Source organism: Centruroides vittatus, unplaced genomic scaffold, assembly GCF_030686945.1.
Source record: "Centruroides vittatus isolate TY-2023 unplaced genomic scaffold, ASM3068694v2 scaffold_1015, whole genome shotgun sequence".
Taxonomy (NCBI): domain Eukaryota; kingdom Metazoa; phylum Arthropoda; class Arachnida; order Scorpiones; family Buthidae; genus Centruroides; species Centruroides vittatus.
Genome location: NW_027122666.1, coordinates 1,567,890 through 1,595,020, shown reverse-complemented (window position 1 = coordinate 1,595,020; position 27,131 = coordinate 1,567,890). Strand labels below are relative to the sequence as shown.

Genomic DNA, 27,131 nt, shown 5'->3' with positions numbered 1-27,131 from the left:
GCCGTATTGTGATTCTGCCCAAATTTATAATAAGTCTAAAGAAACGCCTTCTGTGCCCGCAGAGCATATTAATTAAGAAAACAAAATTTAAAAAATACAATAAAACCTAGCAACTTGTCTCAACTTACCGTATTTTTTAGAGCAGCAAATTAATATTTTAAAAATAAATTAATATATATTTTCTTATAAGAAATTTAAAATTAGTCATTTAATATCAGAAAACAATATATGTATTTTAATTATTTTAGGTTTTGGCGATATTTGGGAATTTACATCAATGACGCCATTTGTTAGCAATCTCAACAATAGATACGTGCACGAGATCGGGATTTGAGGACCAAACGAAAAGTTGAAGATGACGAAGGTGGGTTTTCATATTTTAATCGTTTTCAATCCACGTTTTATAATGTTTAAAACATATTATTAAATGTTTAATTCATAATATACGATCTTTTTCTTGTGTTTTACGAAGCTATTTTTTTCTTTATGTAACATGTGGTATGAAATGAAATAAAACATTTTTAGACATTTTCAGTTAGAAATTTTTACACATATTGCAATTAAGACGCTTTGATAGAATTCTATTTATAGTTTAAAGCATTTTAAAGTTCATATTGTTAAAATATATATGATGAAAAAATTATGTTGCTTTCAGGAGAGGCAAAAGGAAACACCTAATAAAGATAAAGAAAAGAATCCAATGAGAGAAGTGCGAATTCGCAAATTATGTCTTAATATCTGTGTAGGAGAATCTGGAGATAGATTGACAAGAGCTGCAAAGGTTTGTAAATTAATAAATAGGTTAGATGAATGTTTACTAAGGGTGCGTTTACTTTTGAGCTAATAGTGCTACTTCTGAACACCGGAATTGACGTCATTAGCATGTGTATTCGTGCTTACATGTCCATTTTGAAAGTAAACGCGAACACTAACAAGAAATATGGCAGTTTCCTGCAAATAATATTGTCAAAGCTGCTATTTTAAATGTTACGTTACAGATAGAACTATTTGATTCTGAATCAGACGAGGATGGTCTTATTGTGGATATAATTGTAGAAAAGATGAAAGAAGAAAAAAGAAAAGTAAGGTCAAATAAAAAAGATAAACTTTTATTGAAGAGATTCTACTTTTTCATAATCCAACTGATTTTAAACAGCACCTTAGACTTACAAGAGAATCTTTTGAAAGTCTCTGTAGTGATATCGGACCTTCTCGTCCTCCCTCACTTGCGGTTTGGTCGGAAAGGGTGCAATCCACCTACACGCGGTAATAAAGGGTTGTAAAAGGGGATAATAAATGTAGACAAAGAAACATAAAAGGGAAGGGAGAAAAAAGGCGGGAAGAGGGACGGTGAGAGGAGTTCGGGACACAAGAGAGAGAGGAAGGACGAAGTGGTGGTCCCTGATTGTAGATTAAAGTTATTTTGTGTGGATTATCTGACTGTTTTTTGATTTTGTGAGACGAACCGACGGGGTGGAATCCGCTGTTTCAGAACGGGTTCCTTACAGTCTCCTTTAAAAAATAAGCCCAATTTTAGACACAGAAAATTTACTTTCTCTGAAAGAAGACGTATGTTTCCTCAAAAGTAGCTTTTATGCTGCCTATGGACATTGGCAAATCAAGAATCATTCAGGTTTGTTTATACGAAGTAATATATGAAATTAGATGCAGTATATAAGAGAATAGCAGATTATACATATTTAATGCAATATTTTTACCCAGTGAACAGATTTGACGTTGCTCTTTTATGGTATAACTAAACTGAGTTCAAAATCAACAAATAACACGAGCCTACAAAAAAAAATTTTGTTTGGTGCCTAGGATTTTAGAACTGATTTTAGCTATATTTGGGTCACTGAATCCAAATATGAAATCAGTTTTTCTCTATCAGCTCTACTGTAGCACTGTACATTAAAAAACACTGATCTAAAAAGATCAGTGTGTTTTTAACGTACAGTGCTACAAGAAATGTCAGCTCTAATTCCAGTTTGTACAGTTCTAAATCACGTGCAAGGATTGATTCCTGTATATTTTCCCTGGAAAAAATGCTATATCTGCTACCCTTCTCTCAAGAAGACAATGTTGTGTTTCGTCATGAAATTAGAGGACTCTTGGAAAAAATGAGTCTTGAATATTTTTCAGATGATTGGCGCCTATTTGTTGACAGCTCAAAACGAAGTTTGAAATGTGTCCTTCTACACAATGGGAACAAATATGGTTCAATATCAATTGCTCACCCAACGAAAATGAAAGAAGACTATAACACCATAGCTTTGGTCTTGGAGAAGATAAAGTATCATGAACATCAATGGGTAATTTGTTTAGACTTAAAAATGGTAAACTTTCTCCTTGGACAGCAAATTGGCTACACCAAATATCCTTGCTTCTTGTGCCTCTGGGATAGCAGAGACAAAACACACCACTAAGTTAGAAAAGAGTGGCCTAAGAGAGAAAACATGGATGTTGGAGAAAAAAATGTCATTAATGACCCTTTAGTTGAATGAGAGAAAATCATCATTCCTCCACTGCATACCAAGCTAGGCCTAATGAAGCAGTTTGTAACGCTCTTGATAAGAATGGATCATCCTTTGCATATATAGGGGAAAAAATGCCTCAGTTGAGTATGGAAAAAATTAAAGCAGGAATATTTGACAGCCCACAAATAAGACAACTCATTAACGATCCTGCCTTCGTAAATTCGATGAATGAAGCCAAGCGAAAAGCCTGGACTTCATTTGTTGCAGTTGTCAGAAATTTTCTAGGCAAACACAAAGCTGAAAACTATGTTGAACAGGTGAACGAGATTCAAATCAGTTTCAAATCCCTTGGGTGTAATATGAGTATTAAGATTAGTTTAAGTTAGTTTTAATTTTCTTTGTTCTTTGTTTCCCTTTCCTTCTAGAACTTCCCTTTATAACCCTTTTCCCTTGGGGTGGGATTAACAATTCTGGGAACCACTGAGAATAAAGAGATGAACAAGGCCCTGAGGCCAGTGATAGGGTGCGTTTGTTAATAGCGGTCGTTCTGCGTCTCCGCTACTACGGGAGTGCGCTGCTGTTTGTAGGCATTTAGGAACGACGGTGAAAGAAAGGAAGATGGTGACGCCCGCACAATCGATAGTATGGTGGTGAAGGAATCTATAATTCTAAAATATGAGCTTTTAAAGGCAAAAGAAGAGTCCTAATTGTAAAATTTAACCATAAAATGGATTATTTGTTGAAAGAGCATTCAAAATAGCCACGAAAGAAATTCTAAAAGACACATCACCGCGTATACTAACTTGCGCTTTCACAATTTCCAAATTTTCATTCATAAAACCACATAATTGACCCCGAAACGAAACTATCTGAGCCATGGAGGACGCCATGTTACTTTCCACCGTAAACTACTGCTACAAGCGGCCGTTTTTGCCGTTCGATGGCGCGCACTCCTACCGGAATTTAAGAACGCGTTCCGCAGGAATTTTTAAACGGATGTTGCTCGCGCGGAGGAATAAAAGAACGCACCCATAGAGGAGAAAGGACATTCTTTGCCCAGACCTCGAGGTGGGCAGACGTGAGTTGTGGTGTTCCAGGTTGCGTTTGGCAATGACTGGAAAGTGCAAAAGACTATGATGAAAGGATTGGGTTTTATTGTGGTTACAATAAAACAGTGTGGCAATTAAGTGCAAGAAAAACTTCAACGAACATGACAATGAGAGACCTTCCAAAAGACTTCAACGTATATGTTGGGGGGCATAAGAATTTTAGAAAGGCTTAGGTGGGGCATAGCACAAAAAAGGTTGGGAAACACTGCTCTAAAGTAAATGCCAATGAGTGTGGCGCTTGGACGAAAGTATACAGGCTGAGCGTCCTGACAGTAAAATTAGCTCAGAAGTAAACGCACCTAAGATATACACAAATTAGTCAATTAAGAATTGCTTTTCAATATAATAATTCTTAGCTAGTAAGTCTATAACACAAGAATAGATTCATTATAGCATATATATAGGGTAATTGAATTAGTAGTCAATCCCTTAATGCTGTTTTGGACTTTGATATTTTTTTATGGTGTGTTGTAACACTAAAAGCAAAATTTATATATGAAAGTAAAGTTTATTCTATACTTGTCATGAAAAAAAATTTATTTTGGTAATCACTAAAAAGGGGTTTATAGACAAATAAACAAAATTTGTTGTGTCCTTCTAATCCAACATTCACAAGAGGTCAGCTGGTAAATATTTATATTAAGGGAACATGTGTTTTTTCCTACTTTTTTTTAAAAGGAGGCATACTCAATAGACATTTGCAAAACATGAATTTTTTCCAGGCAACCTGCATATAAAGTGCTATAAACAAAAAATCAGGACTATGTCCTATTTGAGACAACATTGCTTAAGCTTGTCATCATTGTGGAGCTGCATGTTGGATGGTGGATGTGCGCACAGCATGTCACGTGATCTTGCTTCGATAATATTGACAGTCATATGACCACATGTCTAACACATTTCTGGAGAACTTATTCTTCTTGTGGATTTTTTTTTTTTTTTAATATACCTTGCAGGTATCACATGATATAGCAAAGATGTCTTATTACTAACATGTGATTATCTCTTTTGTGACTGAACAGCCTGTTTGCCATTCAACGTGCAACTTCACAACAACCATAAGCTTAAGCAGTGGCATCTCAAACAGGGTATAGTTGATAAGTAGTTTATGATATTTTTTTTAATAGCATTTTATATGTGGGTCACCCAGAAAAAATTCTACATGCTTTGCAAATGTCTACTGAATATGCCTCTTTTTGGCAAAATGTCATCTTCCGAGCTATACTGTTGACCTTAATCTGAAGTATTGGCAACATTTTGATTTTTCTCTACATTTTTCATAAAATCTGATAAATTCGTTTGCTTTCATTTGCCTGAGAGCTTTAAAAATTTTCTTTTAATGTAGTAACTTTTAATTTAATCTATAAAAACAAAACTGCAACAGCTTTTTGGGTTCATTTAGAGCACTATCACCAATGACAGCAACACCTGGTTCATAGGAAAGCTGGAATAGGAAGCTAGAACAAGAAACAAGAAAAATTGTATATCAGTTCTCATTTAAAAAACCAAGTGAATGACATGAAACAACAATGAAAATTTCGGTATTCTAAAGTCCATGGGCAAATGAGACAATACGCATCTTGCTTGAATAAAGAAATATCGAATTACGGTGTTTGTACGAGGATGTCTCCAATTCTTAAACTGTGTTAGTGTGAAAGTGTTGTACAACGGATACCTGTATATGTCATTATTTGTTGTTCGCATTCTGTTATTTAGTAGAACTCCAATTATCCATATTGATTCATTCTGCAGATGATTCAGATAAGTGGATTAACATGCAATGAATGAAATTACTGGGGGCTGCACAGTATTGTACATATACTGTATTTATTTATTATATATTACAGGGGTGGGCAAGCAAGAGTTCAATGGGAGCCAAAATGTAGGTTTTGCAAAATGCATGGGAGCCGCAGTTCTGTACTGTCATGGTGGATAGTATGGTAATGTGTGCGATTTTATTATATAATATAATATAAAACAAATATTGAATTTTTTTAATAAACATGTTTTCACAAAATTATAAATAATAAAATTGTAAAAATAATAATAAAAAAACAGAAATTAACTTTCAGCAAGAGCTGCGTGTATCTCAAAAAGAGCCGCATTTTCCCATGTCTGATATATTACATCAATGTGTGAGAAGCATTCTACTGATCATTTGGATCTATCAATACAAATAGAGAATTGCATGTGATGTCAGTGGGAGAGAGAAAGAAAGGCAAGTAGAGATATGGATAATTGGACAGTTAGTTAATCGGCATTTGGATAATCAGAGTTATATTGTATATTCATGTGTGACCTGGGCTATGAAAAGATGGTTAATATGGCAAGTTTTCAAGTTTATTTCCAATGCTCTTAGCCAAATTTAATCCATTTGTCATACAGTAGAGTGTCATTAATTGGAACCCCGGTAATTGGAATCGCTGGTAATTGGAACGATTTTCAGTTGGACTGTGTTGTGCTGAATCGAACGTTTTTGATACTAGATTTACTTCTAAAGTATAATTTTCATGTTTTTATATTCTTCAATATATTTATTTTGTTTGTACAAAATGAAGAAATAATTTTTAACGATACGATAACCTCGATTATTATCATAAAAATTTTCATTAGGCTTAAAATCGACAAAAATTCAACACGAAGCGACGCAACGGAGAAAAATTTGAACATCGGACAGGTTAATATTTTTTTTCGTACATAATTGGTAATCAGAACAAATCACTAATCTGAACAATCCCAGTCCCCAATTGATTCCGATTTTCGACTCTCTACTGTATTTATATGGTTGGTGAGGCAGTACCTCCCACTTCAATTCGTTAATTTTTTCCAGGGTTTGTCTTATGCGGTGCGGTCTTGCATTATCATGTTGCAGAATAATGCCTTTTCTGTTGACAATCGCTGGACACTTCAATTAAAGATTGATTTACTCAATCCAGTTGTTCACAGTAAAGGTCTGCGTTCACAGTTTCTCCAGGTTTCAGCACTTCAAAACGAACGATTCCACGAATACTCCACCAAACATACAAAAGTGCCTTTTTGGGATGCAAACCTTTAGCAGTGCTTCGTGGTGATTCATTCAGAGAGAGCCACTGCCTTTTGCATTTTGGATTATCACAGAGGACCCATTTTTCATCCCCAGTGATCAAGCGATCAAAAAACACTTCTGTATTGTGCCGTTGAAGCAATAAGTTGCATGTGGTGGATTGGTTAGCTTTGTTTTCTTCGGACATATGCAGGATCCAAACACCTGCTCTGCATGCTTTACCAATCTGCTGCAAATGTTCTTGGATGGTCGAGCAAAGTTGGTTAAGAGTGTTTGACAGTTCCTTGATTGTCTGATACGGATTTGCTTCCACTTCTGCCCGTAACATATCATTGTCTAAAGTTATTGGTCTTCCTGATCGATATGAGTCAGAAAGATCAAAATTACCGGATCTGAACTTAGAAAACCACCTTTGGCATTTACAAACATCTAATGCACTTGCTACCAAAAACATTTGCAATGTTTTTGGTAGCAACTGTTGCATTACTACCCTTATGAAACTCAAAAAGCATACAATGCCAGATATGAACCTCTTCTGGTATTTGGCTGGTCATTTCACCCAAAATTGCAAAGAAAAATTTAAGATTTAATTATTTACAAGTAAACAAGTCACTTTAACATTAAAATGTCTTTAGCACAGCTTTGAAGTACACAACGAGCTGATAAATGATAAACAAGTATTGACATGTTCAGACATGACATTACTTTCCGGTTTACCTAATACTAATAATTTTTGCATTGTAAAAGTATCATTTACAGGCATAATAAAATAAAGTGTAATTTATTTAATTAATTAAAGTGACCAAACAATAGCATTTGAGTAAGAACCTCACTAGTTTAGACCAGGCTTTCTCCAATTAGTTTGAATTAGTGAGGTTCTACTGTACATGATTTGTGTAAAGAGAATGTTGAAGATTAAAACAATTATACAAAGGGTTTTTGAATTGTGTAATATATATTAATTAGAAAAAATTTAATTTCTTACATTTTACAAGTGTTATAGTTGATGAGAATGAAAGATCTTTAAGTAAATGTTTTATGATATTGCAGTTGTGTAAAACATTTTTATAAATGAATATGGAAGCAGGAATTCATGAAATATGTAGTGTTCAGAATGTAACTACAATCAACTAGATTTTGCAGAAATTTTATTACTTTTATTGTTTGATTATGTATTCATCTGCTCTAACAGTAGGTCAGTGTCTTTACTTATCTGTCTGTTAGAGGAATATTTGCATTGTAATTTCTTCCTTAGTGAGAAGAAGCTGAAAGACACTACTGTAAAATTTCCACCAAAATCATTATATTGCAATAGTGTTAGGAGTTGACAAAAATTTGGTATGGTATGTTAATTGCAAATTTAATTTGGTTTTAAAATCTAGGTGTTTGATATATTAGAATTTTGAAAGTTTTGAATTTGAAATATGGAAGTGATTATTATTTACAATTGGACCTTTTCAAATCATCATTAATATGAATATAATGAAAATTATCTATTTTACCTTTCTCTGGTGGATTTTTTTAAGTATTTTATTTCTTTTATGTTTAATTTCTAAAGATTAAAGAATTTCATATGGTTAATTTGCCAACCAGGAATTATTCTGTTTAATAAAATATTATTTTTAACAAGTAATTTTAAAAGTTATAATTTCAGTTAAATGCATCAAGAATTTATTTTAAACTTGCCAATATAGTTTTAAATTTCAAATATGGTAGAATTTGCCTATTGCAAGAATGTTGAACCTTTTTGAGCCCATGTGCCATATAGTAAGCATATTTAGCTTTTAAGGTGTTTATGCCTGCCAGATTACAGACTTTGAATAATAATGAAGAAATTAAATGAATATGCTTTAATTAAAATAAATGTAGAAAAGCCGATTGAAGATGATGATCAGGTGATAAACCAAAAGGATGATTGAAAAACACAGGTGGTAAACAGAAATTGTATGATACATTATGAGCCACTTTGGACAGGCATGCCATAGGTTTGCCACCTGTGGCCTATTGCAATTGGTTTGAGACTCGTCTACCCTTTAAGTGGTTCGAGTATATAAGACTATAGTTAATGGAAATTTTATTGAGTCTAATATGAGGAGGACATGTTAAAATTGTATTTGGTGTTGATTTATTGGTTATTACTATTATTAATTAATAGCAATTTATCAAGTGTGTATTTGAGGTAACAAATCCTGGCAATTTCAACTTCTGTACTGCAAGTAAATGAGGATGAAAATTTAAAAATACTGGTTAAGACTGATAACAGAGCAATTGTCAGTTAATAGCAGCACAGTTATTGTGACTGAGTGCATGAAAAGAACTTAAAAATTGCAAAATTTACCTTAAGGTGATAACTATTATTGGAACTGAGGTAATAGTATTGAATTACAATGAGGTGGAGTTTTATGAGTGTATTTTAACACGTGCACTAATTCTTATAGCATGAAATGATTGATAAAAATTTCCATGAATGGATTCTACTGTATTTATAATCATTTTATGTTCCAAGTTAGGGCTTCTTAAACTATGTGGTTGTGTAACAGAATTTGGGTTGTAAAAACTTTGGCAACTGTTTGTGAAGGATGTCGCTTCAAGCTGAAATGTTCCTCTGTCAGATTCTTCAATATTGGTAGCAAAAATAATTACAAAAACTATTTTGATTTAAAATATTTAATTAAAATTAAAAATTCTGTTATGGATACATAACAGAGAAATAAAGCATTCATACATTTTTTTTTCATGTGATCTGCTGTTGCTTTTTAATTAAATCTACTCTTCTATTCAGTCTCATTCCACTATCATTTACTTTTTTCAAACTTTGAATTGCACATGCCATCATGTGAGAAAATGCCAGTAAAGTTTTGTGATCTTAAAAACATAGTTGACAAGACTATGTCTCATCTCTAAAATTTCACTGCTGTCAATGGCTGGACACCTTAGTGGTATGAAGGAGTACATGTCAGAAGTTGCAATTTGGCACAGGGTATTGGTGCCCAAATCATACAGATATAAAAAACTAGACTTGTAGGTAGTCAGGAGACTGAGAACCGGGTCAAAATAAAATACAAAATGATGAGACTTTCTACAAACAGGCGAGTGTGAGATTTGCGCATGCATTACTCTCGCTCTCCGAGACATAGTCTTGTCCCAAGGATGGCTTTGCCATTTTACTTGTTCCAGCTTTAGAATTAACAAGCTGAAATATTATCTTCTAAATACTAAAATTCACACCTTCCTTTCAGTGATTGCTGGAAAGTGAGAAGGTGTGAATTTTAGTATAATAGTTCAGTTACTGAAAATAAAACTTTTTTACTGTTTCTCAGTATGTAAGAATAAAATTTTTACATTCTTTAGGTTGTTTTGCTGAATTGAGTGTTTTTGGATACTCTAGAACTGAGAATTTCCAAATCAGTAAAAAAATTTTCTGAAGAATTGGGGTTCACTTGTTTAAGTTCTCAAGATCCTTAATATTTTTTTAAAAAATTATTTATAAAATACCTGAATTAATTAAGAAAAAAATGATGCAGAAGAAACCATACAAAGTAGGACTAAAATATGAGACAATCTTACATCTTTACTTTTATTTAATTTTTTTAAATACAAATATCCCTCCTACAACATGGTTTGAGAATTGGGGATATCCCCCATACAACACAACTTTTGGTTTCGCTTTAACACGATTTGGTAAATCCTTCAAGTGTAAATTTCATTTTTCTATACTTGTTTTTTCTTTATTCAAGCAAGCATGCCTGTCATCTAAAATTTTCCCATGGATTTTAGAATATTGAAATTTTCAACTTTGTTTTGTGCCTTTTATCATGTTTACTTTATTGAAAACTGATAATATAACTTTCTTCTTCGTTGTCCTAGTTTTCCTATCAACCAGGTGTCATTGTTGCTTTCAGATTTTAGCTTTTAAGACCCACTATGTTTTGTTTTATAGATTAATTTTTATGTATTTGATAATGTTTATTTAAACATTTTCAGATAAGTGCTATTAAACTTTTTAAACTGTAGGTCAATAATTATTTGTAAAATGACAAATGAAATATGGCAATATCTTGGAACTTGATTTTCAAACAATTTGGTATTTGAACACAAATTGTGGGAAAAAAGTTGCTCGGTGTTTCACTAAACAAACTCGATCCGCTAGAACAAATTTTTAATTAATAACATATTTTTATTTCGTCGTCCATAAAAAAAAATTTTATGATAAAAATATGAAAATGTCAATGCTTCTGGTCAAGATCAACAAAAAAAGCTGAGATGATGATGATACTTTGTAAAAAGAAAATACTCATTTAACTACAATTAATATTAACATGTAATACAGTATTTTTAATTATGATTGTTAATTAATTACTGATTGGAAATAAATTATTGATTGTTTAAATAAGCATATTTCTCTTAGTAACGAAAAAGAATAGTATACTTCTGTTAACTTCTGGAATGTAACCCCATGTTTTTCATTAGTCTTTTGTTTTGTTACCATATTATATGAGGGATATCTGTATAACTTTGTGCAGGCCTATAGATGAAATTTTACAATACATGCTTTATTTATGGTATCCATCGGCAGGGTACATATTTTATTGTGATATCCTGTATATGCTATTTGGCATGATACCTAAATCAATTCTTCCTGCAACGCAAGCCTACAAAATCTAGGTTTGTTACTTAATAGAAGAGACATTAATTTATTTTAAAATAGACTTAGAAACAAATAACTTTCTTGGAACTTGGAACTTTTTAAAATCCAAAATTTCTATGTTAATTTCAAATGTAGTGGCATTGTCGAATAATAATAGTAAATGTTTTTTACTAGGTGTTAGAACAATTGACGGGTCAACAGCCAGTTTTCAGCAAAGCACGCTATACTGTCAGATCTTTTGGCATTCGTCGTAACGAAAAAATAGCAGTGCATTGTACTGTCAGAGGACCCAAGGCTGAAGAAATTTTAGAGAAAGGACTTAAGGTGAGTTTATTGACAAAATGTATTTTAAGTTGTATAAATTTACATCTATATTACATTGATCAAAGACAAAAGTTAGAACAGTGTTCATAATTCTTTAGATTAACTGCAAGGGCTGATTTAGTTTTGCTTTAAATTAGCTGAAATATTTGTATATTTTCTTACAAAATATTAAAATTTGGGTGTGTCCACACATCTGCTATTTGCTGAATGTTGAATGTTTTGCTTTTATTCAATTATTTGACAAGCTCTAACACAACACTGGGATGTATAAAATTTACCTCCAAAAACCTTTCATGGTGCGTTTCTCAAATAAAATAAACAGTTCGCACTAATGTTTTTGAACCAACCCACAGTTCTTCTTCAGGTGAGTAATGAAAAATTATATAAATATTCGACGGAAACTGAAAATTTGAAAAAGTTTCAATTTTTGAATCAAACGATATTTCCTGTGGCTGTCGTCACATTGGGCATGCGCAGTCATTGGAAGCAAAAAAATTTTAATTTTCTATCTGTTGTAAATAAGCGTTTGCCATGCTATGGAGAGTGACACTTCATCTTTATTATTAATACACATGTTATCTTGGCCAGCTTTGTAGATATAAACTGCCATGGAACATTTGCAGTGGATGCCACTGCAAATGTTCCATGTGAGGCGTGGTGTGGATGATCTTGGCTTTGTTAAATACTGGTTGGATATCCGGATCTGTAGCGTAATGAGCTAGAGCTGTTTCTTTTCAGATACAGGTTATGTGACAAGAATTCTGTCATTAGGATCTGGTCTTATTTCTCCATGCAAACAGTTCATGCAGCTCCTTGGGAGTATTGCAGTCTCTTGGATAATCTACTTGTGAGGTTATGGTACCATGGCGCTTAGCTATATGACTTATATTCTTAAGTTCTGTTTCCAGAGCCTGTGCTGTTGAGGAGTGGGCTCTCTTAATTAAATTAAGTGTTGAAAGTTGCCATTTTATAATGAAAAGGGTCACAAGACCCTACTGGAATGTACAATCTTTCAAATTTTCTGTTTCCATCGAATTTTTATATAATTTTTCGTTAATCACCTGAAGAAGAACTGTGGGTTGGTTCAAAAATGTTAGTGTGAACTGTTTATTTTATTTGAGAAATGCACCGTGAAAAGTTTTTGGGGGTAAATTTTATTTGACAAGCATTAATTCAATGCAGAAATGATGAATGTTTATCCAAGATCTATAAAATGGACAATTCTCAAACAGTAATTTATGCCACTGCTTTTATAGTTATGATGAGTAGTTGATACCTGTTAATGAAAAAAGCCTTAAAAAGATGATGGTGATGTATGGTATCACTTCACCAAAGCAGAAAAATGTGACCATGAAAAAGAAAGGAATTAAAAAAGGAACAATAAAAAAGACCATAAAAAACTAAAAAATAACATAAATATTTAAATCAAACCAAATTCAACAAAAAAAAACTAAATTCAAAAATAAAAATCTAGATCTATTTTAAAAAGGTCAAATAGCAATACTGATGACCAAAAACAAGAAAATACATGAATGCATTGAGGCATATATTCTTTGATTTGACAAAAATTTACCAACAAGAATAAAAAGACTGTGAATATTGAACATTTGTCCTGAGCAAACAATCCACATTACTCTGTATTTGCCAAATGTTTGCTTGCCAAAGAGTGAATGTATAGACATGCCCTTAGCATGTTTCAAAATTGAAAATACTTTAATTTGCATTTTACATAATAATTTTCTAATATTCATTAAAATTCTGAGTAAAATGCTTTCAAAATAATCGAAGAACTATTAATTTGATTGAAATAATAAAAATCAATTTACCGTATTAGCCCGAATATAACGCGACCCCGAATTTAACGCAACTCCGAAATTTTCATAAAGATATTTAGAAAAAAAATAATACTCATAAAAAAATTCAAAGAAAGTAAAATTCAATCAGATAAGCATTTATTTAGGTAATTATAGCTAATAATACAGGTTAAATTCATGTCAATAAAATTAAGTAATGTAAAACAAATTAATATTACGTAAGTAACAACAAAAAACGGAAATGTTTATTCAGAATCAGAACTGTTTTCAGAATGAGAACTCATTGATGTCACATCGGTATCATCAGTATTTTCATTCTTGCTTTCAGTCTCTCACAAAATGTCATCTTTCGTCCCATTTAAATCATCGGAAATGCAGCATTTCTTGAAACCTTTAACTATCTATTCAGGTTCGATTTTCTGCTAGGCAGTGGCAATCCATTCTTCTAAAAGAGAGACTGAGGGTCTTTTTTATTTTTCCTGAAGGTGTCAATGGATGATTGCCCGATAATAGCCAATTGTTGTATTCTTTTCGAAAATTCTCTTTAAATGGTTTATTAACCACCACATCCAAGACTTGAAACTGAGAAGTCATACCACCCGGTATTATTACAAGATCGGAATCCAATGCCTCAATTTTTTTCTTAACACTTGTCGTAAGGTGGCCTCGAAATGCATTAAGGACTAGCATGGAGCGGGAGTTTCTCAGAGAACCTGGTCGTTTCCCCCATATCACATTCAACCAGTCTAATGCCAACTCCTCTGTCATCTAACCTTTTTCTTGGACCCGAAAAACAATTCCTGGACACAGCTTTTCTTTGGGCATTGTTTTACTTTTCAATATAAAGTAAGGTCGAAGCTTTTGTCCGTCAGCAGTAACAGCAAGCATAACAGTAATTCTGGAGTTTTCATAACCAGCTGACTTCAATAAGACCGTTTTTTCACCTTTCTTACTTACCGTAAGGTCGGAAGGCATGTCAAAATAGACTGGTGTTTGGTCTGCATTTCCCATATTTCCAAGACTGTAGTTGTGCTTTTTGCGTAATGATATAACATGGCGCTGGTAAGCCAACAATTTTTCATTAAAGTCGTCAGGAAGTTTTTGCGCGAGAGTTGTCCGCCGTCGTAGTGATAAACCGTTCCTTTTCATCATTCTTCTACACCAACCCATACTTGCCTTAAAGTCCTTTCTAGGAATGTTTAAATTAGCAGCCTCTTCTAACGCTTTAAATCTTATGACTTCACGGGATATTGGGCACCCTTCATTTCGCTTTTCTATTACGAATTTTAACACTCGCTGCTCAACTTCATTAAACCTTCCTTTTTTAGGTCGACTAAAAGATTTTCTTGAAGAATTTGCATTCTTATATTTCCTTAAATCTTTTCTCTGTAGGCAGATGTTTACTTCTGGAACTCCGTATTTCCTCGAAGCTCAAGTTGTTCGTTCTTTCTGCCTCGTTTGCAACCATAATTTTAAAATTCATATCGTAAGTTCTCCTGGTACCTTTATTTATTTGACTCTTTGATGAGCCTTTTTTCTCAACACTACCTTTATTACTCACACTCATTTTTTAAGGGCAATAAAGAAAATAGTAAAGTAACCGTCGCTAGTCACTAGAGCAAAAAACAAATGAAACAAAACAGTCACGTGAGACGTTAACGAGTGGAGACATAGCCTTACTATAGTAGCGCTATGCAAACAAAAGCGCAGGCCTACTAACTACATCACATGGTTGTTTTGAAGTGGTCGGTCGAGCTAGGAATTGGTCGGACGTTCAGTCGCATTTCAACCTCTGTAGGAAAACGTCCTTGTTTATATTACATTCCATTACTTAAATCCCGAATTTAGCGCAAGTCGATTTTTTAACGGAAAATAAATGGTCGAAAAATATCGCGTTATATTCAGGCTAATACGGTATAAATTGACCATTTCAATCTTTTTTGTTTGGTTTCAATAAATGATCAACATCACAACATGAAATGTAAAAATTGTTGTCTTTGTATTTAATTAAAATAAATTTCATCTGGAGTTATCATACTTATTATAGGAGTTATTAATTGATGGAAATAAATGTTTTCTAGCATTTTTCAGTAATTCCATCTTTTCTATTTCTCCTCTTGAGGAAGGATATTTTTAAATCTTAAAGCAGGGATGCACAACTTTTTCTGAAGAAGGGCCGGGTTAGGATTAAGTTTACTGGCCATGGGGCTGGACCATTTCACAACCCTCTTTGTTGACACAAGGAGTCTAATTACTTTAGCTGTGGACGGTGTTGAGGTGTTGATAATCGGGAAGTTTATGACTTGCGGTTTGAAATAATTATTAAATCCAAAACTTTAGTGTCGTCGACGTTGTATGACTATTCCAGCTATTAATTTTCTTGGTCCATCATAATAATTAAAAAATTTTTCTATTGTTACTCTATGGAGAGACTTTGTTGTAAATAATTGGTTGTTATAGCTTTTGTACATTCCTTTTTGAACTCTGATTGGTATTTTCTAGTTTGAATGACATTAGGTTGATGAATAAGCGTCTTTTCAGAAAAGATTGGTATAGTCAAATTTGAATCATTCAGAATCTAGAATTTAAACAAATGCTAAAAAATCATTATTTTCATGGTTTTTCAGCACTATTTTCACTTATTTTTATGTTATTTGACACTATTTAGAGGAATAAGCAAGTTTTCTGAAGCATAAAATTGAAAATTTCTCACCAAAATAGAAACTTCCTGATAACATCAGAAATGATGTTCTAACATCATTTTAATCTATTTGATTCTTCTAAAAATCATTATAATACTATGTATTAGACTTAAAATATTCAATATCTAAACCAGAAAGTGTGTTAGCTAGAAATAGAAGAATTTCAACCCCCCTTTCTCACCTCAGGGAAAGTCATAAAACAGTTGGTACTAATGACTTTCTTTGTGAAAGGGAAAAAGTTCTATACTTAGAAACTTTGAAAGAAGGGATTTGGCCTGTGTCTGCTGGTCACAAACATTGAAAGGGGGCCTTATGTGGACCCCGGGCCACAGGTTGCGCATTCCTGCTTAAAGTATGCAATAGATGGATAGATGGTTGATTTCTTTTATTACAAAAGAAAAACATAGATTACATAATGACTTACACATATGTATTGGTATCCAAATAATGTTAGATCTTTGTGTATGAGAGAGAACATCTCCAAAGTTAATAGTCTTGAGGCTGGATTCTCAAACATGTTAATCTGCAGTTTATTTGATGACAACAGTAGAGGTGTTTAGTCACCATTTCAAGGGTATCAGAAGAAACTTAGCTTGTGGTCAATGTCCAGTCTTAATATTTATGTCAAATCTTTCAATTATTCTGTCTATTCATTATAGATATTATGTGCAAGAGAATTTTGTAAAAAATTTATGCAACCCACCAGATGCTCACAGAGTTGGACTTTAAGCCTGCTGAATACTAACTTACTTCATAATTGCCTGTACAGTAGTATATATTATTTTAGTATCTAATGTTATACAAACTAGTAGTTTGGCTGCAATTGAAAAAATTTCTACTGTCATTGTCTTTTCTTAAAATCTCGAGAATGTAGTTAGACAGAAGACAGGACCAGATATAGAAACCTGGGGGGCAGGAGGCCACAATTAACTATGTACAAACTTCCAATGCAAACCAGAAATCATGTTATTTCAGTTCAAAACTTTTCCCCTGAAAGCAGTTAATAGAAGACCAGAACAATTATTGTTAAAGGAAAAGTATGATGTACAGGGGCAAGACACTACAGTACTAATTTGAGGTGGAGAGCATATATTTTAAATTAAATAAATTAAAAGGATGATTAAAAATTGCAGCTCTGCATTCTGATGATGTTACAATAAATAATTGCTCATAATATATATAGGTTATTCTAATCTTTTCACAGGTCAAAGTTAGTTTGAATATTCTTCAATATTTGACTAGAATATATTGCAAATATCAGCTTAATTAGGATTTCATCATGATATGAGATAGAAAACAGGAAAATAAAATTGCATTGCCAAAGTCCAGGGGCCAAGAGTTGTTCATGGCCTGAATTAGATATACATTCATTCAATTTTATATGAAACATTACAAAGTACAGTCAAACCTGTTTTTATGCGGGGGATAGGGACCGCATTAAAAAAAACGCATTAAAAATAATCTCACGAAACTTCACGAATGGCTGTAAATAATAGTTTTTGCGACACAATTAAAAAAATAATTTTTTTATGCGGTCAACAGGGACCGCATAAAAAAAGTCTCACATAGAAAATAACTCAAAACCGTACGAAATAGAATTTATTGACAACAGATTCAGCACTTGACTGCATCGTCTGGTCTATCGTCTGTTTTACATATTTTTGTCCAGGTGGTGTTTTGTTGACTTAAAAAGTAAATTATTTCATTTTTCGCATATTCATGCAATATTACTACTATAATAAGTGCATTTATGCTATAATAAGTTTATTTAGCTATAATAAGTCAACGTAAGACATGACGAATCGCACGAGACTAGTCGCCAACTATACCGCACAAATTAAAAATTCGCATTTAAAAAATCGCACAAATAAAAATCGCACATAAAAAGAGTGCATAAAAACAGGTTTGACTGTATATTACTTTCTGCATTGGTGATGAGCATTATTTGCATTACTTTATTACTATGAGCTTTTTCAACATGTTAATATACATTTATATATCAACCTATGAATTTGATTGCATATTTAGTTTAACAAAATAAGGATAATTTATAGTACAATTTCATTTCTACCAAATAAGAATAGAATTCCTTAACTTTTCTATTACCATTGTCCCTCCAAGATTACTCCCACTCAACAAGTGCTAAATTCATGAGGAGTACAATTTATAATTTATTGACCATAGCCAATAGAAATGTCAATGACATTTCCATATGCTAGTCACTTTGTTGTTAACAGTGCAATGCTGCAAGGTGACTTTGTGAATTTCATCTGTAACAAATCATTGACAATATTGTTAAATGTGAGTTTCAGTGTGTTATTACTTATGGCATCATAGATTCATGAATCCAATCTTAAGTGGGAAAACCAAAGACTATTTTGAAATTTTTTCTTCTTTCCAAAAATAATCAGTGCAATATTTTTTTCATAAATAAGATATATGTGTGAGAATCCTGAATAATTTTAATTTAATAATTGTTAAAATATTAAATTGATGTCAAATTTGTGGGAAGGAAAGTAAAACTTCCTTTGGGAGAGATGTTATCACACATCTCCCATGAACATGTGTCCATTTGCATCAGAAATAATATCCCGTCAGATGTTACAAATACTAAAACCCAATTGGAGAGAAATTTAGAATAAAAGGCAGAGAAATCATATTCTTGGGGCAGCCGACAATAATCCAGTGACTCCACAGAAGGCAGCAACCGAAGGTTCACAGACTTCCATAGAAGGAACTGCCACATGGAAGTATGGATGCCATAATGAGTACATAGTCCTGCTTTGGCTTTCCATCATCCATTTCCATATCAGAAGAGAAGCTCTATACATCAACTAGACTAAATATACGGTTTGACAGAGATATTATTATATATTAGTGATGCAATGAATATTCGGTATTTGGCTGAATACCTAAAAACAGGAGTAAGAAATAACAAAAACACAGTAAATTAATCATTTTGGTATTTAGATTTAATGTTATTGGGTTAGTGTTGTTTGTAATTATAAATTGTGAATACATGTGACTAATATGATTTTGTTTTTTTATTTTGTGCAGGTTATAAGTTATAAATAAATATAAACAAAGATCAGCACACGTACACACCTATTCATTCGAGAATTGTCACACATCTCAGGGTTTGACCCTGCCTATCCTTCTTTTTAAGTGCTCATCTTTGCTCTTTCCTCTATCGCTCTAGGCTACATGCTTATGCATACATCATAATGTGTGTGCACGATACTTTTGATTTGTCACTTTTCTGTCATAGGTTTCCCATTTTACAATTACGTGACTCATAGCCTGGTGATAACGGAGAAAAGAGACAGACAGAACGTCGGTATAAGTCACAGTTATGATTTACAGATTCGAGACAGCTTGGTAGCCTGAACGGCCCCAGGCTTTCGCCCGTGCATGCTAAGTGACTTTCATTACAAGCATTTAGCTTTCCAAAGTCTATGAGAACAATTATTTGGCATTGACAGCTGCAAATTTTGCACCAATAAGCTGCCTTGACTTGTTCGATTATGTTATCAACTCAATTTCATATTTATTTTCACTTTGCGGTCCTTCTCTGTTCTTTTACTATTATTTACATGTGTAGGTCATTTCATTGTTATCCACATTTGATATCATCAAATGTGGATATTGTCTGTCCACTACAACTGTCAAGAATTAATGTGACTAGTGAAGCGTAGTGACAGCAGGCCAATAGAGAGCAGAGTCCTTGCCATAATGTGGTTTGCATGCCAATTTTTGTACGTGCATTAATCAAGCCAAAATTGTTTGGCCAAATATATTATGTGTTGCAACACAATAATATATATATATTATTGTAAACACACTCTTTTGTAATTAGAGGTATACATAGATGATGTTCGATTTAGCGATAGCTTATTTCTTTTGTGTATTGTATTCTCCTGTTCATTAAATTTTAAATATTTGTTAATCCACCTGTCTGTTCTTTTGTTTAACAGACACTGATTGAGCACATCCACAACTCTCCCCATTTGCCTCATAGCCTTCCTAAAATGCCACCCAGTGAGCAGTTCCTAACGTCCCAACGGATCAAAGGGTTTACGAGTTGAATCTCAAACCCCATATTCTCACATGCGTGTTGTTGTTTTTATCGATGAATCAGTTAATGAAAATTTATTTTATTTTATAAAAAATCAAACATTTTCCAGCCATATATTTTACTTTATACTATCATTTATTGATGTAATTGATAATACCAAATTCTGACTGTGTTTAACATGTACAGTAATGTGTAGAATAGTTTTTCAACTGTTCTTAACTCTTGATTTTATGCATTTTGGAAACAATATCATCATAACTGGTGTATTTGGTCCAATCTGTTGTGCTTTGTTTTGAACACATTAATAGTTATGATATTGAGTATCATATAGTAGTATTCACATAAGGTTGTCCATTTCAAAATTATAAACACACCCAACTTTTTTCAATTACAAAAAACGTTACTAATATAATAAATACATTACAATTGTTATGTTGTTTACAACATCAATTTAAAGATTTTCTGAAATTTTTAGAGCAATCTGACAATTACAAAAAAAATTATCATAGATTATACTTTTGAAACAATCAAAAATTGACACACACGTGCACAAAAAACAATTTGTGATGTTTCAATATTTTGTAGGTCCACCATTTGATTTAATTGATTCAAATACTCTGTCAGGCATACATTTTATTAGTTTTTGAAGTTGTTGTTTTTAATATTTCCCCAACAATCCATGACAGCTAATTTCAGTTCATTTACAGTATTGTATTGTCTGTTTTGGCCATAAACAAGATGACTCGTAATACCCCAAATATTCTCTATCGGGTTCGTATCGGGGTTCCCTGACAGCCAATCAGTTACATCAATTTTTTTCCAGCAAACCAATTTTTAGTTGACTTTGATGTATGAATGGCAGCATCATACTCTTGCAATTCTCAGTTTTCTTTCCCAATAAGTGATCAAAAAGTTATTAAATTTTGATACCACAGTTCTTGATACTTTTCTGAATTCATTCTACCTTCTATAAATACAATATCTGTTCTAGCTGTTTTTTGCAATTGTGTTAATTTCAGTTTGGCAGCCATTTTTGTAAATTTGGCATTTTTATGAGATGCATACAGTTGCTGTTGATGCTGCTTCTTTGACAGACTTGTTGACTGTCATTAGTCAAAAAACCTTTGTTTCATTTCTAGGCATAAGGAGTTCAGGCCTTCCACATTGCTTATTTCTGCCATAATTTTCACTCTGAGTTAACACATTTCTCACAGCATGTGTAGATTGATTTATAGCTGCCGAAATCAGTCTTAGATATTGTCCTGCTCCTTTTAGTTGGTAAATTTTACGTATTCCAACTCAGTGTTTTTCCACAAAGTATTGTTTAAAACACAAAAACTGTTTAAAATTGGTGCCACATTTTTAATAATGTGATACTCCCCTCTGGTGACAACTAATTAAACCAATAATTAATAAAAAAATGATTACACTAATTTTATGCACCTGTGTTTATACTTTTGAAACACTCAAAAATTGAAAATCTCATTTTTTTGTAATTGTCGGGTTACTCTAAAAATTTCAGAAAATTTTTAACAATTGTAATGTGGGTTCATAGTCCAATAATAAAATAAAGTTGAGTTTTAAAATAAACATTTGGCTTTTTTTTCCATCTTTAGTTGATACGTGCCATTTGCACGTTTCAGGCATAGAGCCCCTCATCAGTCAACTAAACGATACAATAATTAAAATATTACATTGAGTATTTGACAAACTGAATTAAAACAAGGTATAGTTCTTACCATTATCATATTCAATCTGTTATGTGTACAAGGTTTAAATTCAATTGACACACACACCCTATTTTTACAATAAGCAGAGTAATCCCTTTTACACTAGTATTTATATCTGGTATAAAAACAATGTATAGAATACAAGCTGTACACAATAAAAAATTTTTAGAAAAAATCTCAAAAAACATTAACAGGAAGTAGATTAACCAATTACCTGTTGTACATAATCTTTTGCCTATTCCACAATATCCAATTATCACAATATCTAGCAGATGTAGACCATGGTTGTGTTTATATTTCGGAAAATCATAAGTGATTTTTCACAAGTACAAAAAAAATTCCTTTTCATTAACGTCTTATGGCTGTTTCCATCTCACTTACTGTGCTGTAGCTTAGTACTAATTTGTATATTTACAGAGGTATTATAGATGGTAACAACAATGTAATTTCTTACAACAATTACAACTGATATTAATATATACTGTGTGTTTTATAATATTAAAACTCAACTTTGGGTTCATAGTCCAACAAATTCATCAAACACGATTTCAAAGAGAAGACGGTATTTTATTATATTATTAAATTGATGTTGTAAACAACATACTGTTTTTGTTATTGAAAAAAGTTGGGTATGTTTATAATTTTGAAATGCTGTATTTAAGTAATTCCCAAAGACCTTATTTCTACTCTGGATAGATATATATTGGACTGCAATGCTAGTGCATTTGCCCTGTCCTGTCTGGAAGTATTGTGATTTTTTTCACAATATGGCCTGTGAGATAAACACAGGCCTTTTGTTAAGAAAGGAATATAAATATTTTATAACAACATTCACAATAAAATAGCAACTATCAATTCTGTTGTTGCTGAACTAAATTTATGAAAATTCTTTTCACAGTTTTAAACTTTTAAGTAATAAAATATTTCATAAATAAATTTTTAGCTGTATTTGGATATACAGTAGAGCATCGATTATCCGACTCAATTGGGGACTGGGGTTGGTCGGATAACTGAAAAAACAGATTACTAATAATGTATTTTTTCATACTTTTTGGTTTAGTATATTTAGTATATCCTATTAACCTACTTCGCATTGAATTTTCATTGATGTTAAGCCTAACAAAATTTTTTTTAAATAATAATCGTCATTATTGTATTGTTAAAAATTATTTCTTTATTTTGCACAAAATAAATACAAAAATAAAGAAAAAAATTGAAAATTAAGCCTGGTTCATGGTCGAGCCAATGTTGCCATGCAAACATTTAACAAAAATAATATTAAAGTAGCCAAGACATAGTGATGTGGCGCTACAATATTTGGCTATCGGACACTTAAATTTGCCGACTAGAACGCGGTCGGTTAACCGATGTGACGGTTGATCGGGGCTCGGATAATCTATGCTCTACTGTATTTCATACGTATGTGTATGTATGGATAAGAAAAAAAAAGACCATGTTTATTGTTTACAATCAAAATTTTGTTTGTGTTTCTGTTCTTATATCCATCCTGAATAAAGTATTATCTGAAATTTGAAAACCTACATACAGCACTAGATGCATTTTTAAAGAACTTGTAAATACTGTTATACAAAATAAGTTCGTAGTAAGAAGGTTTAATTGAATGCAAAATTAGAGAGACTCTACATAAAGTGTATCAAAATTCAGTTGTTAAATAATAGTTCACATACATTTAATGGAAAATGCAATATTTCATTATTGCCATACTTGTGGATTCTTAGTTTAAAAGTAAAATTAATATAAGAGATTTTTCTCATTGCATAATCTGACATCTTATTTTGATATGCTGACTTTCTGGCCAGCAGATCAAAATAAGTTAAATCTGTGGAAAATCTAGATTTGAATGCATTTGAAGTTTCAATTTATTTGTGCGAATAGTAAATGTATGGATTGGGAAATTAACCCATCCTTTAATGAGCAGAATTGTGGTTGATTTATTTCTAAAAAAAATGATTGGGTCATTGGTTTATTAAGGTTGAATTGTTTAGTAGCTTTCTTAAAACATTTATTTTCAATAATGTATATGGTATTGAAGTCAAGTTGAGTTTGTGTTGCAAAAAGAACTAATTTTAAACATTTATAAAAAAAAAAAATTTTGTAGGTTCGAGAATACGAGTTGAGGAAAGACAACTTCTCAGACACTGGAAATTTTGGTTTTGGTATTCAGGAACACATTGATCTTGGAATCAAATACGATCCCAGCATCGGTATCTATGGTCTTGATTTTTACGTGGTTCTTGGTCGGCCGGGTTTCAACGTTGCCCATAGAAGACACAAGAAAGGACGTATAGGTTTTGGCCACAGATTGGGCAAAGAAGAAGCTATGAAATGGTTTCAACAGAAGGTGAGTGTTTAATAGGATTAAATTCATACCACACACAAACTAAAACATGGATTTCTGCATTAATAAAACTTTATTTTTAGTATGATGGTATAATTCTACCAAGCAAGAGTGGAAAATGAATTTGTGTCAACATTTTTAAGAAATAAATAAAGAGAAATTTAAAATGTTGAGTTTTGTTGTATGATAATATTTAACACGTGTTCGGCATTACCATTTCTAATCAAGAAAAAAAAAATCATAGAAGCACTTTATCTGGAGTAACAGTTTATTGACTTAATTTATTCACAGACAGAGAGATACTGAAGATTTTATTTTTCCTACTGGTCCGAAATTATTTTTTATCAAATAATCTTGCCAGTAGATGTTAACACTTGGAGTTAACGGTAGTCCACATAATTACACTTTCTGATTTAAAGTCCCATCATATATTAAATAACAATTTAAATCCACAGACATGGCTGGGTAAAAGTTCCTACAAAATACAGATGAATAAACAATGGACGTTCACTGTGATATCGAAGGAAACTGCCTCGCAGCTACCATACTAATACACTATGGAACGGTGGAATGGTCATTATTCTAGTTAATTGACACTATTTGAATACTGGTATCACAAATCCAGTGACCTATCCATTTATAGAACATCTATCACTTGCCAAAGTTCTTGCTGCGACCAGTTTTATCTAGTATAAAGTATGTACACCAATAAATTTTTCACATGAAAATGGATGAAAACTTACAGTCAAGTTCACAGAGACGAGATTTAAATTACAACCACCATCAACACTACCAGTTTGTTATATTTACACGACAGGATCTTTATTTTAACCCAGTCTAGATCTGTAGAAATAAAGTTTTTGGGCAGTCTTCAGTCAATGAGGAAACAAAATTTAAAAAAAAAATAAAAAAATACTAATAAAGTTTAAAAAATGGAAAACATCTTTAAAGAATTAAACACAATCATGATGGAAGTTTTGGCTGTACGGCCTTCCGAAGGGGTGCTTTCGAGTTTTGAAGATTTCTTTTGAGCAAGTGATCTAACCGGCAACGTACATCTGGAATGTATAACCATTATCACAGATTTACAACTCCCATCGACTTTCTTGCCAACTGTAAATGGATTTTAAGAGGTAAAGATTTGTCAAAAATGCTCTGAAAACAAGCTAGTAGCAAGTGATGGATGTGCAACTGAAGACAAGCCAAAAATCCCCTGCATATACATCTAATATACAAGTTATTTTTCTATAACCCCCTGTTGATTCTCTTTAATAAGAAATTCAACTGTATAAATCACTGTATCAGAACAATATAAACAACAGATCACCCAATGTACAGTGATTTCTATAAGATAAAAATGCACAAATAGCTGCATCTATAGACAATGATTAACTTAATAAAATTTCATAATGTCAACAATAACATAAAATGGATTTTGTTTGTTTACCCAAATAAAAAAATCATATCAAACATGATATATATAATATGTATATATATATTTTTTTTGTTTTGTTTTGCAAGGTAAATGTTGGCAAATATTATCTAGAGCAAGTAATGGACAAGTATGATGTAACTTTCACATAGCAGAAACTAGAGAAAATACCTACAATTCCGAACCTTCATCTCAAGGCTTAAATTACTGGCAGAGTTAACTCCAACACTTGGTTTCAATTGTTGGAGAGAACAATTGTGTCTGAAAGAGGGAATCAAACTACTGTTGGACTGTGCTCTTTCCCATTCTTTCACTTCCTTCCACGGTACCCTGATGGTTTGTTCATGCCGTCACTTCCTCCGTCTTTGTGGTGACTTCGGTTCCCGTCGTGGTATGGCTCGGATAACTTGGCAATTCCTTCTCCTCTGCTTCGACGTAAATTGTCTGAGGATGTGCCGAGCATAGATAAGCCCTCTCCGCGACTTCTACTCCGCCGGATGGAATTATCGGTAATGGATGAAAGTCCTTGCGTATCAAACGTAATTAATTAATGTACCATTTAATTTTCTTTAATTATCAAAATGTTATATTTAAAAATACTGGGTTAGCGTTTACCTTCTCCTTTGCTCCTTGATCTCCACAAACCGTCTTTACCTCCAGACGTGGATGAACTTTGTCGAGCTGCCCTTATTGCTCGGCCCCTTTTATCTAAGACAAGTTTGTCAGGACGAACAAAAATTCCGAAGCGTGGCTTACATTGGAAGTATCTGATACCGTTAACCGAACCGTCATTTTTACCTACAATGAAATTTTCTCCCTCTCGATAAGAATAAAACTTGTTTTGTTAGTGCATTCGAGAAATTACTTACCCGTTGGAGTATCAAGCTCAATGCCTATCCAGGCGCCAGGTGCAAACTCAGTTGGACCAATGTAAGCAACAACTCCCAGTTTATTATACGGACTAATCATAACACTTTCACCAAGAATTATCCAAGACGGTAATGACATTTCAATTGCTTGCTGCAAATCGTTACGACTGTCAAAAGAACTACTATAGCTAGTGCTGTCGTCTTGATCTGAAAATATTCCTTTATTTAAAATGATACACAAGTTGAGTTTCCTGTTTAAGCAATTTTCAGTTTTTATAGTTTATACAGAATATGTAAAAATAGACTTAGTTCTATTCTATTTTCGATGTAAACTTTGCTAATTTGTAAGAAATCTGAAGCAGTTACTCCAAAAATGCTTAAAATATAAACTAAATTTTTGACACTTCTGCTTTAAAGGTTGCATGTGGGCAGTAAAATTAAGGTGACATTGAATGTTGATTACTGGCTCCCACTAGTAGTCTCTTTTAACTTTGGTTTAACCTATCCTGGACATTCAACATGTGTTGCAATTATCAATGTCCCTTTAGT

The 27,131-nt window shown here is 32.6% G+C and overlaps 2 protein-coding genes across 7 annotated transcripts in view; one reads left to right on the top strand and one right to left on the bottom strand.

The window, feature by feature from the left end:
- The first annotated feature begins 250 nt into the window (after positions 1-250).
- On the top strand, positions 251-24,454 carry RpL11 (ribosomal protein L11). Its single transcript, XM_067283733.1, has 5 exons — positions 251-364; positions 656-781; positions 11,452-11,601; positions 24,042-24,284; positions 24,365-24,454. Exons 1-5 carry the CDS (start codon positions 356-358, stop codon positions 24,401-24,403), a joined length of 567 nt encoding a protein of 188 aa, XP_067139834.1. The 5' UTR covers positions 251-355; the 3' UTR covers positions 24,404-24,454.
- Positions 24,455-24,531: 77 nt separating this feature from the next.
- Khc-73 (Kinesin heavy chain 73) overlaps positions 24,532-27,131 on the bottom strand; it is a 121,245-nt gene continuing 118,645 nt past the window's right edge. For all 6 annotated transcript variants that reach the window (XM_067283727.1, XM_067283728.1, XM_067283731.1 and 3 more), the window contains 3 exons: positions 26,583-26,789; positions 26,329-26,511; positions 24,532-26,238 (listed from right to left, as the gene is read on the bottom strand). In XM_067283727.1, the coding sequence (XP_067139828.1) occupies positions 26,024-26,238; positions 26,329-26,511; positions 26,583-26,789 (605 nt within the window). In that variant the 3' untranslated portion in view covers positions 24,532-26,023. The remainder of the gene's footprint in view (positions 26,239-26,328; positions 26,512-26,582; positions 26,790-27,131) is intronic.

What these genes read in the sequence shown, in the direction of transcription:
- RpL11 (XM_067283733.1), top strand. An exon ending in TTTTAGAGAAAGGACTTAAG is followed by an intron (nt 11,602 to 24,041) that starts GTGAGTTTATTG and finishes AAAATTTTGTAG; the next exon opens with GTTCGAGAATACGAGTTGAG. An exon ending in TGAAATGGTTTCAACAGAAG is followed by an intron (nt 24,285 to 24,364) that starts GTGAGTGTTTAA and finishes CTTTATTTTTAG; the next exon opens with TATGATGGTATAATTCTACC.